Consider the following 14,656-nt stretch of genomic DNA (forward strand, 5'->3'; position numbering starts at 1 on the left):
CCACACACACACGCCAGACTAAACCCTACGCTGCGACACGCAGAACAGACAGGAAGAACAACGGTCGACTACACTCTCTACGTAGTATCCACCAACACTAATACGTAACAGGTGACCTACACTCCCACAGCGCCTCTAGTGGGGCTTTCTGTATCAATTAGCTGAAATCAATCTCAGCGTAATCTGACGGCATAGCGTCATTTTCGGGTGAATTTCCTATTTCCCGAGTGTGGGACGGTGTCCCAGCAGTAGTAGGACATGTGGACATACGTCGTCATTTTTACTGCCTACATTCCGATCTCAACATTATGTAGAAAATAGTAGTAAATTTCCTGTATTTTCCATCAGGGGATTCCCCACTTTCTTTGAGAGTCTCCTTGCGCAATTTACACTGGGCCTCAATTGCTGCACCATTGTATTCATCAGGCACGACTTTCTTTGTATTCTCTTAATCCGACATTGATATCTTTCTTCCTTCTTGAGTTATTGTGCTATAAACATGGTGTGAGGCGATTTTCGCACGCCTGTCACTCGAAAACGGTGCCGATTTCGACATTTTTTCACATGGCATTTTTTCCTTGTTTTTACTTGTCGAATCACCTCCCAAGCGTTGTAAACGGAATTTTGCACCACCCTGTATAAGGTTAATTGGTAGCGAAAAGGGTGGCTTCTCGATCAAGAAAAGCATCAAAAGCTTTGTTTAAGTTTATAAGCCTCAAGGCTGAGGTAGAATCACATTTTGAAGCGATAAAAAAAAGGGTGGGTGGGAGAGAAACGTCCAGCTAATGCCCATTGATCCGTCACTTTCCGAAACAACTCTTCCTTTCCGCCACGGGAAAAGGTCGAACCTTATTCCCCCGACGACGCAATAGCATTTTCCGCGCCTCGCGATTGGCCGGCTCTCCCGTGACGTATCGTGACGTCGCTTGCGCGCTTTGGAAGGGAGATCAGTGCACATGCGAACGTGCTGGGGCATATGTTTGCAGCTCTGAGTACGGGCGTGAAGTGCGATAACGTAACGTATTCGATACACGTAGCGAAACGATCGTGGAAGAGAGATTTATTTTAAAGTATGGATTCTGGGGAAGCGAACGACAGCGACGAGAATGAATTCTGGATTAAGGAGAGCATACGGGACCGGTGTCTAGAGGACGAATATATTTTGGGTGCCGTTATCGGAAGGTAAGTGGTTCCCAAAGGATTTGTTTACATCGTTAACCTTGATAACGGTTTGCTGTTGTTTTGTTTACCACCAAGTGATTTTCCGTACGGGCATAAATTTTGTTTGGAATTAAAATGTAGATGGTAAAATGCCAGTGACTAAAGTTCGTCTGCTAAATATGTTATTTATTATTATTAAACTTGTCGGAACGGACTTAATGGGAGGACAGTGCCAGAAGCTTCTGGGTGGGTGGGTGGGAAGAAAAAGATATTGATAAATTAGGATGGACAGGTTATTTTATTAACTTTCTATTTCTTTCCCTTTCTCTGTCTTCCTCTCATATCTACGTTCCTCCTTCCTTTTGTAACCTTCCTGTTTTGCTATTTATCATTTTGCTTCTACTTGTTCTCTGCTTGTGTCTATATTTCTTTCTTTTTCTCTTTCTCCCTCTTTCCTCTCACACACACTCTTCCTTTCTATCTACCTCTCTCTCCCTCTCTCTCTCTCACGCACACACATACCCACACATTCTTTTTTTCTCTGTCTCTCTTTCTCTCCACATATCTTCAATTTCTTCTGTCTGATGTTTTCATATTCTCCCTGTCTTGCTATTTATTTATTTCTGCACCTTTTCTGTTCTCTCTTTCTTTATCCTCTCATTCATCCCCGCTTTCTGTTTTCTCTCATCCGCATTTTTTAATCACCGTCTCTTTCTCTCTTTGGCCACACGTCTTTCTCAGCTTGCATCTACTTCTCTCTCTCTGTCGTTTCACTTTCTTTCCATTTTTCTCTTAACCGATTCTCTTTTCTGTATCCTCTCTATTTCTCTGTCACTCTCTTCTGTCTGCCTCCTCAATGGCGTAGTGGTAACGTCATCAAGGATTCTCGGTGGAGGCACATGGCACGGTGGTTCGGATCCCACTTGAAACTGTAGATCCAGTCCCGATTGGCCTTTCTGTGCATAAATTGGACTCAAACAACAACAACAACAACAACAACAATCTCTGTCTGTCCGGTTATGCCTGTGTCCAGTGTTCGACCCTGAGAGTTCTGGGTTTCTAACGCTGTAAGGTCTCAATAGGTGCAAGATGACTTTTTCTTAAAAACCATCGAGCAATGGCATATTCAAGGATTGAGATGTCTAAAATAAAAAGTGCAATTCTAATTAACGTAAGAGCCTGTGGTATCCTCTCGAAGGCGTCTAAAACAAAGAAAAAAGCCTAAAACTTCAATGAACATAGTGATCAGCTTTATCAGTCATAACTATAACACCGTTATACGCATCTGGAAAACAGGGAAATGTCAGGGAATTTTGCAGATCGTCGCGAATGTACATGCATTTTGGAGTCTGCAAGAGAAAAAGTTGCAAAATGAATAAACAGTTCACTTTCACTCCTGGATTATGTTCTTGTGATTCCACTCCCAAAAAAGATTCAGTTCAGAAACTTCTTTCTTTCGATCTTATGCAAAATTATGGTTCCTTCGAATTTCTGTAATAATTTTTTTACTTTTATAATACTGATATTAGAAAGAATATCAAAGTTAAATTTGCAGTTCAGATATCTGATTGATAACTATAAAGTACATTGACAAAATAATCAAAATTATTGAAAAGGTTGGTGAAGATGAGATTATCGTCTATTATTTTATGGATCTTGGTCTTGTTGGCATTTCCTAAAGAATTTCTATATGCAACAAAAAAAATTCCAAATGCTGTGTACTTATAAATATAAGCAAGAAAGCAGCATTTTCTACGACACTAGATGGTTTATGAACTTTTTCTGTTGTTTTATATAGTGGAGGTCTGCTATGGCGAAATAATGTACCTCTGTTACCTTAGCCCGAAGGCTAGATGCATGTGATTGTAGCACCCAATACTTGATGCCGATTGTAATTTTACATTTTGCTCTTCGAATTTTCACATGTTCTTGTGTGTGTACAATGAAATTTGCTACAAAAGAAGTTGTGAAATTGAATATTTATAATAACGAATTATATATTTAATTGAAAAAGACAAGGTTCGTAAGCAAATATCAGGGTGAAAAAAATTTCACTTTTGGACTGGAAAACCTGGAAAAGTCAGGGAATTTCATAATCAAAAAATCGTAGCAATCCTGGTTAAGGGTCCTCGTGCGTGCGTAGCGTGGAAATGTGTGTATGTCACATCATTACTTTCCCCAATTCATCCATCATATTCAGTTGTGATTAATCTATGCAGCGCAACGAAAAAGATCAAATACAGGGTTATTAGAAAAGAATGGTACAAAAGTAAGGTTAATTTATTTTTAAGTGAAAAGAGACACAAAGCAATTCTGGTGGGAAAGAAGAAAGGAAGGTTGTACATTTACCTGGGCAATTACAAATTTTGGATATGAGCACCCTGGGTAACACGGCAGATGTCAAAACGATAATCCGTTTCTTGCCAGACGCTTTCCAACATATCATCGGTTATCAGCTCCACTGCATGAGAGATGCGCTGCTTTAAATTATCCAGGTCCTGTGGTAATGGAGGAACGTACACAGTGTCTTTCACAAACCCGCATAAAAAAAATCGCATGGGTAAAATCTGGAGATCGTGGAGGCCAGGTCAGCATTTCATTACGCAATATGCTTGCTCTACCTTCCTTGTGCCCATTTTAGCTATAAACAACAAATAGCGCCTCTAGCGGATTTTACGTAAACTTCAACCACAGGTTATAAATTTACAACCTTCCTTTCTTCATTCCCACCAGAATTACTTTTGTATCTCTTTCACTTAAAAATAAATTAACCTTACTTTTGTAGCATTCTTTTTGAATAACGCTGTATATAGAAACTGCCTATCCAAGGAAAGGTGGTTAAGTCGCTTCTGCTTAGAGCAAAGAGTTGCCTGCTTCAGACAGTAAAAAATTGTTTATAAAGCTTGTAACCGAGAGCCTAACATTTGTGTTTCATTATCAGGTCGTATTCTGTGGCAATGTAAACAAAGTGTAGCTATGCGTGTAATCACACTCTTTTGAGCAATTTTAGACAGTTTTATGCAGTAAACACTCCAGTAATGTTTCACAATATTTACAGGCAATTTATTTACAAACTCATATAATTAAAACTTCTATACAGAACTGTATCTTTTCCCTGTATAGTGTCGGCGTGGTAAGCGTGACACCAGAAGTCCTAGGTTTAATTCCTAGTCAGGGTTGTGTTTGCTTCATTATCCAATTCATCCTCATCGCCACGATTAGAGAGAAGGGGAGGGAGGGGGGTAGAGAAAAGGAGAGAGACGACCTCCGTGATGGAATGGTTAGCACAGCGACGCCCAGGGGTCCTGGTTTCGAATCCCGGTCTGCCCATGGACGTTCTTAGTGAGTGTATCTTCATGAATTTCATCGTACCTGCCACAAGTGGCAGAAAAGCGACTCCAATAAACAATAATCAAATCAGAGAGAGAGAGGACAGGGAAGGAAGAGGAGTGAGAGATAAATAAAGTAAAGATAGGAAAGAGAGAGACAGAGAGAGAGAGAAAAGGGAAGCGAGAACAAAAGAGAAAGAAGAAGAGGGAAGGAGAAGCCTCCTGCCTCTCTCACTCCCTCCTATCCCATCCCTGTCCCCTTGGAAAGGGGAAGAAGAAAGGCGATTCTCCTCTCTCTCTCTCTCTCTCTCGGAAGAGAAGGAAGATAAAGAAAAAGAGAGACGGAGAGAGATAGAAAGAAAGAAAGAATGACAGGAAGCAGGGAGGGGTTGGAGAACGCTTCACTGAGAGAGAGAGAGAAAGATAGATACTATTTCTTTATCTCTCTCTTTCTCCACCTCTCTCTCTCTCTATCACGAATCCCCCCGGCACCCGTATGGATAGGGGGTGAGAAGGGGGTGAAAGAAAGAGAGAGAGAGAGAGGGAGGGATAGATGGAAGAGAGAGTCCAGGCACGCAGAGAAAGAGAGAGAATAGGAGAAATCCACGCAAGAAAAAGTGAAATAAATAAACGACACCGACACAAAGAGAGAAGTAGAATTAAGGATGTGAGAAAGAGCGAGGAAGAAAAATAGACAGAAACCGTAAAGCAGAAGTAGAAAGAATGAAGATGATACTAAAACATGCAAGAGAAGATCGAAGGACGGTTCAAGAAAAGAAAAAGAGAAGATTTACAAACGTAAAAGAACAGAAGGGAAAGTAATTTTTCCTTATTGGAGAGGACTTGCGTTCTCCATTGACCTTCCCTAGAGGAACTCATGTGTATGTGTGTACGTGCGTGCGTGTGCGTGGTATATTAAAATCAATATGCAGCACTCTTAAAACCTTTTCAAAGCGGCATGGTCTTGCAATCATGAATTTGTTACATCTGAACCGGCAAACTGGAAAGAAATGCCTTACAAATTTCATGCAAGGGCCTGCTTCGTGACTTATCGGAAATCGTTTGACGGTTTCTTAATATTTTCGCAGCGAGGTGTCGCCTCCCTTTCTATGAATATTATTGGCCGCTGTTGGTCAACTCACGCTATGTAATTTCGATTCCTTTTTTTTTTTTTTAATAAAACACAAAAACTCGTCAGTGGGGGTTGCTATTTGCACCATATGAATAAGAAACACCTTTGCACTAAATATTCTTGCAATTCTGAATTATAAATTATAAAACCCGTACATAAATTACGCTGTAGAAAACAGCAGCACAAATACAAGTAAAGTTGGTTCTCTGCTTAGGGCACCAATATGTATCAGGATAGAAAATAGAATAAAATAGAGGTTTATTTCCCGTATTAACCTTTGCGGCTGTACGTACGTACATTGCCATACATCTAGTTTTTTTTATTTACATATCCCTCCCTCTCCTAATTATTGCTCATGAACCATGATAGAAAAGACGAATATATAGCACAGCGCGCTACGACCCCAGGGATGACGGGTTCGAATACCGCCCTGAGCATGGATAGGCTATTCTTCGCGATTAGTCAAAATAGACAGAAAAGTGACGTAAAATAACCTAATTAATTCAATCAATCATTAACATGTAGGCTTATTTTCCTGTAGTTTACTGTTATTACAAGCATAAGAAAACAGTTTTTCTTTGTGACGTTTCAGGAGAACACACGCTCCCTTCATCAGACATTTATTTTCATTTTGACTAAAGATACAGTTATAACAATGGTTAGCAATTTTCTTTTAAACAAAAAGAAACCGTTATGGATGTTGTCAATGTTACATTGTTGTAATATAGCAACTTAACTGTGAAAAGAAGCAGTCTGTTTTATTTTTATTTCAGATGAAAATTTTTTGATCACATTATTTTTTATTTGAAATTATGAATCCCAAATATCATCAGGTAATTCAAAGTCATCATTGTTTTCACAAAGTCTCTTAATGTTTTCTGTTACATTAAATTTTAAAGATGGTGGCTTACTCCATTATTATAACTGTATCTTTAGTCAAAATGAAAATAAATGTCTGATGAAGGGAGCGTGTGTTCTCCTGAAACGTCGCAACGAAGAACTGTTTTCTTATGCTTGTAATAACCGTAAACTACAGGAAAATAATTCTTCAATGCATTGCGTACATACAAGAAAAACTAATATTTAGGCTACTTATGGAGTAAGATAAGTGACTATATGTACTTTAAAATACACGATTGTAGGTTATATTGTACTGATTTTATCTAAAAAAGTTAACAGAAAAGAACGTAATCACATAACATCTGGGCCCTAGTGATAACTAGGGAAAGGAACTTTAGGTAATTAAATGTTTTTTCTGCGATAAGATACAGACCCTCATTTTTGCCAAAATTCTGATTATAGCCTTATATGTCAACACAGTAAATTTTATTTTACATAAAAACACATATTTTCCAGTTTTCCGTATGTAAATACATATTTTGCGAATTTTCATTTTAAATACATAAAATCGCTCATTGACTTCATCCACCTCGAAATCCTCGAAGGAAAAATGTTTATAGGCTACTCTGCACCTCTTTCATATCGAGAGTGCTAGGTTTGTTTTGTCTTTGAACACCCTCGCTGGCAGACTTCTGGCACCTCGCCTACGATCCTATTGGGAGAAAATAGCTGTAAGTAGTAGCTGGGGCTGGCTACACGTAATGATAGCAAGGCTTTTTAATGAAGCAATGCAGCTATTGTGGCCGGAAGGCATAACATTTGACAATGTTCTTCTCCTCGTGACAGATGCTGCAGCATACATGAAAAAAGCTGCAGTAGGCCTTGCCGTTAGCTACCCCAAAATGGTGCACGTTAAATGTGTGGCCCATGCGTTGCATAGAATATGTGAAAAGATAAGAGCTCTTTATCCCAATGTCGATAAACTGGTTTCAAATGGCAAGAAAGTTTTTATCAAGTTGGCTAGAAGAATAGACAATTTTAAACAAAAATGTCCTGAGGTTCCCCTTCCCCCTACACCTGTAGTTACGCGATGGGGCACTTGGTTGGATACAGATGTTATGCCCAGAAGTTTGAAAAAATTGTATCTGTTGTAAATGATCTCGACAAAGAAGAATTCTGCAAGAACTGTTGATGGAGCCTTCCGTAAAAGTCGAATTGGCATACATCTCAACAAACCTGTCCATTCTCTCTAATTCCATATGAAAGCTTGAATCGTCCGCGAACACTTTGGCAGCTTCCATTGTTAAAGTCCGTATAGTAGAATCGAAACTGCAAGAACTCACTGGATCTAAGTGTCTAAATGTACAGAATTTTTTGGGAAAAAACAAGGTTTTCAAACTTTGTGCCAAATTGCATGTGTTTTGGAAAGTGAAGTAGAGGAAGAGGAAGCTTTGGAAAACTTAAGCGTTAGTGACATTTCGTGATTCAAATATGCAAGAATTGTTTCTTGTGACGTGGAGCGATCTTTCTCACAATATAAGATGCTTTTTAGAGATAATCGTCACAGATTTACAATGGAGAATTTGGAAAAACTATGGTGATCCACTGCAACTCTTCCAAAAAATAGCTCGCTAAGAGGTAATCATTTAGAAACTAATTTCAGGTGTTTAAAATGCATGTTATAGTTTGTTTTTGTTACCAAATGTTTTTATTTTTGTCACATATTTTCCTGTTTTTATCACATATTTTCAACATTTATGACACATAAAAAATAAATATTTCTGTGTTTTTTAGCACATAAAGTTCCGTTCCCTAGTGATAACAACGTATCTTGTAGAACATTAACTACTTTCGGCGATTCAACTTCTTCATATTGTTTCCTTGTTCATGGCTGTGATAAAATATACAATCAGTGCTTCTCTTCTGGCGGTACGCCGTACCGGCACATTTTTTTTTCAATACGTCTTACAATGACACCCGCACAAGAAAGAATTCAGCGGGGTGTCTAAATAAAAAAGCTGCTTCCTAAAGTTAGATGTACTGAGATCATGTTTACTACATGTCATCATAAGAGGAAGTACTCAAGGGAGATAGAAGAATGAGAGATGAAAGAAGTAACGGTAGAGAAAAGAAGAGAATAAAGTACAGGGAGAGAAAACATAAGCGAGAGAAAGCGAAATAAAGAAGCTAGATAAACACACACACAGAGGAGAGACAGTGAGAGAGAATTAAAAGAAGCGAGAAGGAAATAAAGAAAATAGAAAAGCAAGAGAGAGGAAAGATAAATTTAAAAGAAAACCAGGCAGAGAGGAAAGAGGAATAGCACAAAATAAACAGAGAGAAAGATTAAAGAAAACAGACAGAAAATGGAAAAGAAAACTTAGAAATAGAAATGCTCAACAAGAGAGGAATGAAACACGAAGGAACAGGTATTATACTTGGAAAGCTAGGAAGAAGATGCAAGAAAATAAGTAAACAAAAGAGTTGCAATGAAAAGGGAGGGATGATAGGAATGCACTTTTTTCTCATTCCAAGGAGGGGGTGGGTGGGGTTAAGCGACTCTTCTTTGACCCTTCCTGTGGACATCCATGGGTTCTAATGATGGATACAATAACAAAACAAGCTGAAAAGTACCGGCTTTCTTCCAAGAGAAAAGTACTGGATACAATACATGTCAATTCCACGATACAGGCTGCTTTAAACACTTCTAAACAGTGGAGGCTTGCCTATATTTACATGTAGAAAAGATTTTGAAAGAAATGCAAAGAAACAACTCCCCTGAAGCGTTCGTGATGAAAGACGTTGAATGGGTGTGACGTAAGAGTGTAATTATGTTCACCACTCGTGTAGATAATTGGATTGAGTACGTAATTCGTCCCATTGGGTTTCTAATTTTAGAAACCGAAGACAACACCCAGTGGGTGTACTTCGATCGACTTAGCAAGACCTTGCATTGTCACTGATCATCGCAACAAAGCAACAGATTTTGGGCTTATATTTCTGTTCCAATAAGTTTCCATAAATGTGTGATTTTTGTGAGATGAGACAGTTTTGGAAATATATACATGTGTGTGTGTGTGTGTGTGTGTGTGTGTGTGTTAAAGCTGGAGAGAAGGTATCGACTTTTCATCTCGCCAACAAAATTTCCGGGTTAAATTTCATGGGTGTTCTTTGTGAGTGCCCCTTCATTAATTTAATCATTGATTGATTTAGTTTAGTTTATTTCGCTTTTGTGCCACTTTTGGCTAATCGCAACGATGGGGATGAATAAGAAAATGTCTTTTATTTATTTACTGCCCTAGACAGGGATAAAACATTCAATTGCAGATGGCAGATAAACGTACTCATATATTGGTTTATACACAAAAAAAAACATAGAAATAATGCAATTAGCATACATACAAACATACAGAAAACAATAATACAAGTATACTGCAGGAGGCCTTCGAAAAAGCGCTTCGCGGGCTAACAGGAGACGTAGCTCGCACACTGTTGCCGATACTCTCGTGTCGTCTGCTCCTCAGCCGCACAAACAGGCCGAGGTAGCAAGAGGCAGAGGTCACTCACCCTTCCAGAAGGGTGCAGCGAGCTAGCTGTGGCAACCGGGCTCGCTCATTCGCGGACCTGATTGGTTCTCGCAGACACCCCCCCGTATTGTCGTCTGCTGCAAGCCCGCGAAGCGATCTTTTTAAGGCCTCATGGAGTATAATAATCAATTATATAATCACAATCAGATTAAGGGCCTCCCCGACGGCGGAGGGGTAGCGTCGTCAACTTGTAATCAAGGGGTTCCGGGTTCGATACCCAGTGGAGGAATATACTGGTCCAGTCCCGATTAGCCTTACTGTGCATAAAGTGGACTTAAAACACCAAACCAGCAATCAGATTAACCAATCGGTATCTTTCACTTGTCTTTCACCATACAAGAACAAAGACTTGTGCAATAATTACATATATTGAATACATGTACAGTACATATATAATTGTAGTAATGGAAAATATAATAGTGATACCGAAATGAGTACAATATATTTGTTGGTACAAATACATTGAAGAGAAATGAAGACATGAATCAAGGGGCAATCACGAACACATATGGACAGCACAAAACACAAAGTACCATTGAGGATTATGCTGACTGGCTATGGGTGCAGATGCCAGAGACTTGCTAATGTGTAAAATGAGTCCAGGGTGTACTACGTGCAAGTGAGGTCGACATTTGGGTGTATTTGAAAAAGAGTCACCCCTTACTCCCCGAAGTGGATGAAGGGACATTCAACAAGAACACTCATGCCCAGGCCGGGATTCGAACCCGAGACCGCTGGTATCGTAGCGTTCTCTTTGTGTAGACAAATAAAATCCTTTAATGGTCTAGTGTTTAAGAATACATTATTGTAATCGAGAGGCTAGGGGTTCAGCTCAGTGGCGTATACTGAGTCCCAGATCTGGGCTATCTCACCTGGTCCTAGGCTATGAATAGAAACCAGGTTGCCAACTCATAAGAAAAGAGGTTGCCAACTCATAAGAAATCAGGTTGCCAACCCATAAGAAATCAGGTTGCCAACTCATAGGAAATCAGGTTGCCAACTCCAGGTTCAGCATCATCATCTCACTGATATGAATAATAATATTTACAATTTCTGATCGATTTTTCTCCTGAATTTTATTCTCTAGACTTCAGGCTTCGCATGTAGCCTAGCTGGCCTAGAATATACGCTCCTGGTTCAGCTCCAGTCAATAGTTAAGTTCTTACTCTAATCTCGTTAGTCTCATGTTGCCCCCGATATATCCCAAAAATCATCGTTGTTACGCATCCTGTGCCGTAAACGTAACTCCAACCTGTCTCCCGGGTTCCAATCCCAGCCTGGGCATGGATGTTTGTGAGTGTCCATTCATCAATTTCATCATATCATCACTCATCCCCATCTTCGCAAATTAGTCACAAGTGTCAGCAAAGCAGTCAAATCGAATCAATCCAACCTGCCTCGATTTGCTCTAGTTGCTATGCACGAATCAGAATGAAGCAAAACAAGAAACTTGAACCATCTTATTACTCGGTGTGGAAGGGGGCGGAGGAGACTGTGTGTGGATGACCACAAGGTCCGATGTAAGGCAGTTAGCAAACTCGTGTTCTCGATGGTCGCCTTTGTGTACAGAACAAACATCTCGTTCGCCTTGGTCAATATCAGGGCAATCAATCAGGCTGATTGGTCCAGCCATAAATTTCTCTTCTTGTCAAACTGTGTGTGTGGTCTCCCCCTCCCATTCTCAGGTGCAAAAATTTCGAACTTCTTGAGCGAGCTGCATCGATCCATATCAAGAACAATACGGTAACGAATTATGAGTTTTGCAAAGTTTTGCTTCAAATTCAGACTGTGGACAGTTGAGTTAATCAGGACTGGACAAGAGTCCAGTGTTCGATTCCTGGTAAGGTAGCTGTAATGGGTAACCTCTGAAGACACCCTAAACTTAATCTCTCGCACCCTGGGCTGTATTTTGCAGACTTACGAAGCTCTGGCGCCTGTCCTGCCAGCAGGTAGGAATTGTGTTAATCGTCCATGTGTGTTTGTGATTGCCACTTCGTCTATCTCATCGCATCACAATTAATCTCAATCGTCGCGATTACCCAAAAGTGGAAGAAAAGTGACGCTAAGTAACAAAAATACCAGTACATGTGAGTTTTGACCCTAGAGCTTCAGTAGCTAAGAAGTATTTCATTTGGGTTTTCCTGCAAGTGACGTAATAATTCTGATAACCTTGATTAGATTTCCTGCATAATTGAGTTAATGTTGTTAATGTACGATTCTTTCTTATTGGTAAAATTCGTGTTTCTTGAAACTTTCAATCAGCATAGTCTTTCTTGGTTTTATCGACGTTTGGTTTTTCACTAACTGCATTTATCATGCAAATTTCACAATGTGTTGTCTGATATAGGATTGGCTATACTTTTTCTTTTTTACTTAATTGCTTATGTTATCTTCACTGATAAAGATAAAATGTGATGGTTGCAAAGATAACTTAAAGACATTATGCCGGAAAGAGTGGGTCAACAATTGGTTCGATTGATCTGAGTACATATATTGCCAGAAATATGTACATATGGAAGGGTCTTGAAGCTAATTCAGGGCAGCTTAGATTATATCTAGTTGAATAGTTTGTTTTGTCATTTCCTGATAACTGTCTGCTATTGTGGCTGTCTCACATGATTAGCGCCGGACCCTGTGGCTGCGACGCCAAGGGTCCCGGGGGCCTCCCCAATGGTGCAGTGGTAGCGTCGCCACCTTGTAATCAAGGGGTCCTGGGTTCGATACCCGGTGGAGGCACAAGTGGTTCGGATCCCACTTTAAACTGTAGGTCCAGTCCAGATTAGCCTTACTGTGCATAAAGTGGACTTAAATCAACAAATCAATCAAGCCAAGGGTCTCGGGTTCGAATTCCGCTCGGGCTTGGATGTTTGTGAATGTCCACTCATCAATTTCATCATTTCATCACTCATCCCAATCTTCGCAAATTAGCCAAGATGCACAAAACGCGAAGCAAAATAAACTAAATCAATCAATCACAATGGGATTACTGTAACGAAATAATGCAAAATATAGATCCAAATTAAATGTTTTACTTAAATCGAAAATTCAAATTCCTTATTTCCGTGGGTGAGGTTCCATCTGAGGCTGTTCTGCCACCTAACCCATGTCGTGGATTACATGAAAAATTACATTTCTGTTATGTGGTTACAGCAGAGGTTCCCAAGCTTTTTCGTTTGACGGCGCCCTTAGTGTTTCAAGGTTTTTCCGCGATGCCCAATTAGAATTTAGGCCTATCTGACACTTGATTGATTGATTCGCTCTTGTGCCACTTTTGGCTAATTTGCGAAGATGGGGATGACGTGTGATGAATGGACACTGACAAATTTCCATGCCCAGGCCGGGATTCGAACTTGGGACCCCTGGCGTGGTAGCGCGATGTGCTAAACCACTCCGCCACGAGGGCCAACTATTTGGCACTTGCAACGCTCAGTTAGTTTGGTTACGTTGCTTGCCTTAAAACAATAAACACATATTTCAAATTCAGAAACATTTTACATATAAAAAGTACTAAATAAGCACATATTCGGAACAATCATATCATTCACTAACAAGTAAGTGTCATTTCAGTGAAAATTTATCGCGGCGCCCCTGAAATCCAGCCACGGGGCCCCAGGGCGCCACCGCGCACACTTTGGGAACTGCTGGGTTGCACTATTTATAACTCTCTAGCCTTCTTAAACCCGAAGGTTCATGACTGCAGCAACAAAGTCCTTGCATCTGTCCCTATCTTGAGCAAGATCTATATACTCTTTTCCATCCCTGCCGATTTCCTTTAGGTCCATCTCAACGTTGTCCCTCCATTTTCGTCTTGGCCTTCCTACAGGTCTCTTACCATCAGGTTTCCCAACAAGAATCCTGTAAACTCGTCTTTCCTCTCCCATTTGTGCCACATGGCCTGCCCACCTAAGTCTTCTTGATTTAATTATTCTAATAATATCTGGACATGAATACAAATTATGTAGTATTTATACAATATAAAATCTACGATTTAGATACAGAATACTATTATTCATGAAGCAATTGTAATATATGTTACATGCATACAATGATTAAGACAAACATGGCTAAAGGACAACTACATAAAAATAAGAGAAATAAAAAAGAAGATATAGACAAAAAAAAAATAACATAAAGATACAAGTTACATCATTGTATTTTAACACAATCTCTGCTCTGCTAAATTCAAGGAATGAAAAATTACTGAAAGTGTTTTATAGGGTAACTAACAAATAATTTTAGTTGTACTTCAGAACAGAAACAAACAAGTAAGGCATGGACTCATTTCCTATCATAGTTTCTGATCTCTTCAGATGTTTTGCCAGAAGGGAGGTTGTGTTCAAGTTTTTCTTTGTTTTAGTTCTTCGTGAGTGTCTTAAGATAAAACTTTCCACGCGGTAGTTGAATAAAATGTGAATTTTATGCACACTTGAAACACGGCCCCCATCTGATGCTTTTTTCTCAGGAGGAGAATGAGAAGCACTTCCAGGGGAAAGAAGGACGAGAAACATGTAGACGAAAAGACAGAGAGAAAGGATACGCAAGCAGACCATAAAAAGAGAGAGACAGAGAGTTTCTTTACAGGGAATGAGATGAAGGGGAATAGGAGA

The 14,656-nt window shown here is 39.7% G+C and overlaps 1 protein-coding gene across 1 annotated transcript in view; it reads left to right on the forward strand.

The window, feature by feature from the left end:
* Positions 1 to 951: 951 nt before the first annotated feature.
* LOC146003178 (calcium/calmodulin-dependent protein kinase type IV-like) overlaps positions 952 to 14,656 on the forward strand; it is a 91,232-nt gene continuing 77,527 nt past the window's right edge. Inside the window, exon 1 of the mRNA XM_083141364.1 lies at positions 952 to 1,182. Within this exon, the coding sequence (XP_082997490.1) occupies positions 1,073 to 1,182 (110 nt within the window). The 5' untranslated portion in view covers positions 952 to 1,072. The remainder of the gene's footprint in view (positions 1,183 to 14,656) is intronic.

The sequence above is a fragment of the Lepisma saccharinum genome, chromosome 19 (genome assembly GCF_977018435.1).
Source record: "Lepisma saccharinum chromosome 19, izLepSacc3.1, whole genome shotgun sequence".
In the NCBI taxonomy this organism is placed as follows: Eukaryota; Metazoa; Arthropoda; class Insecta; order Zygentoma; family Lepismatidae; genus Lepisma; species Lepisma saccharinum.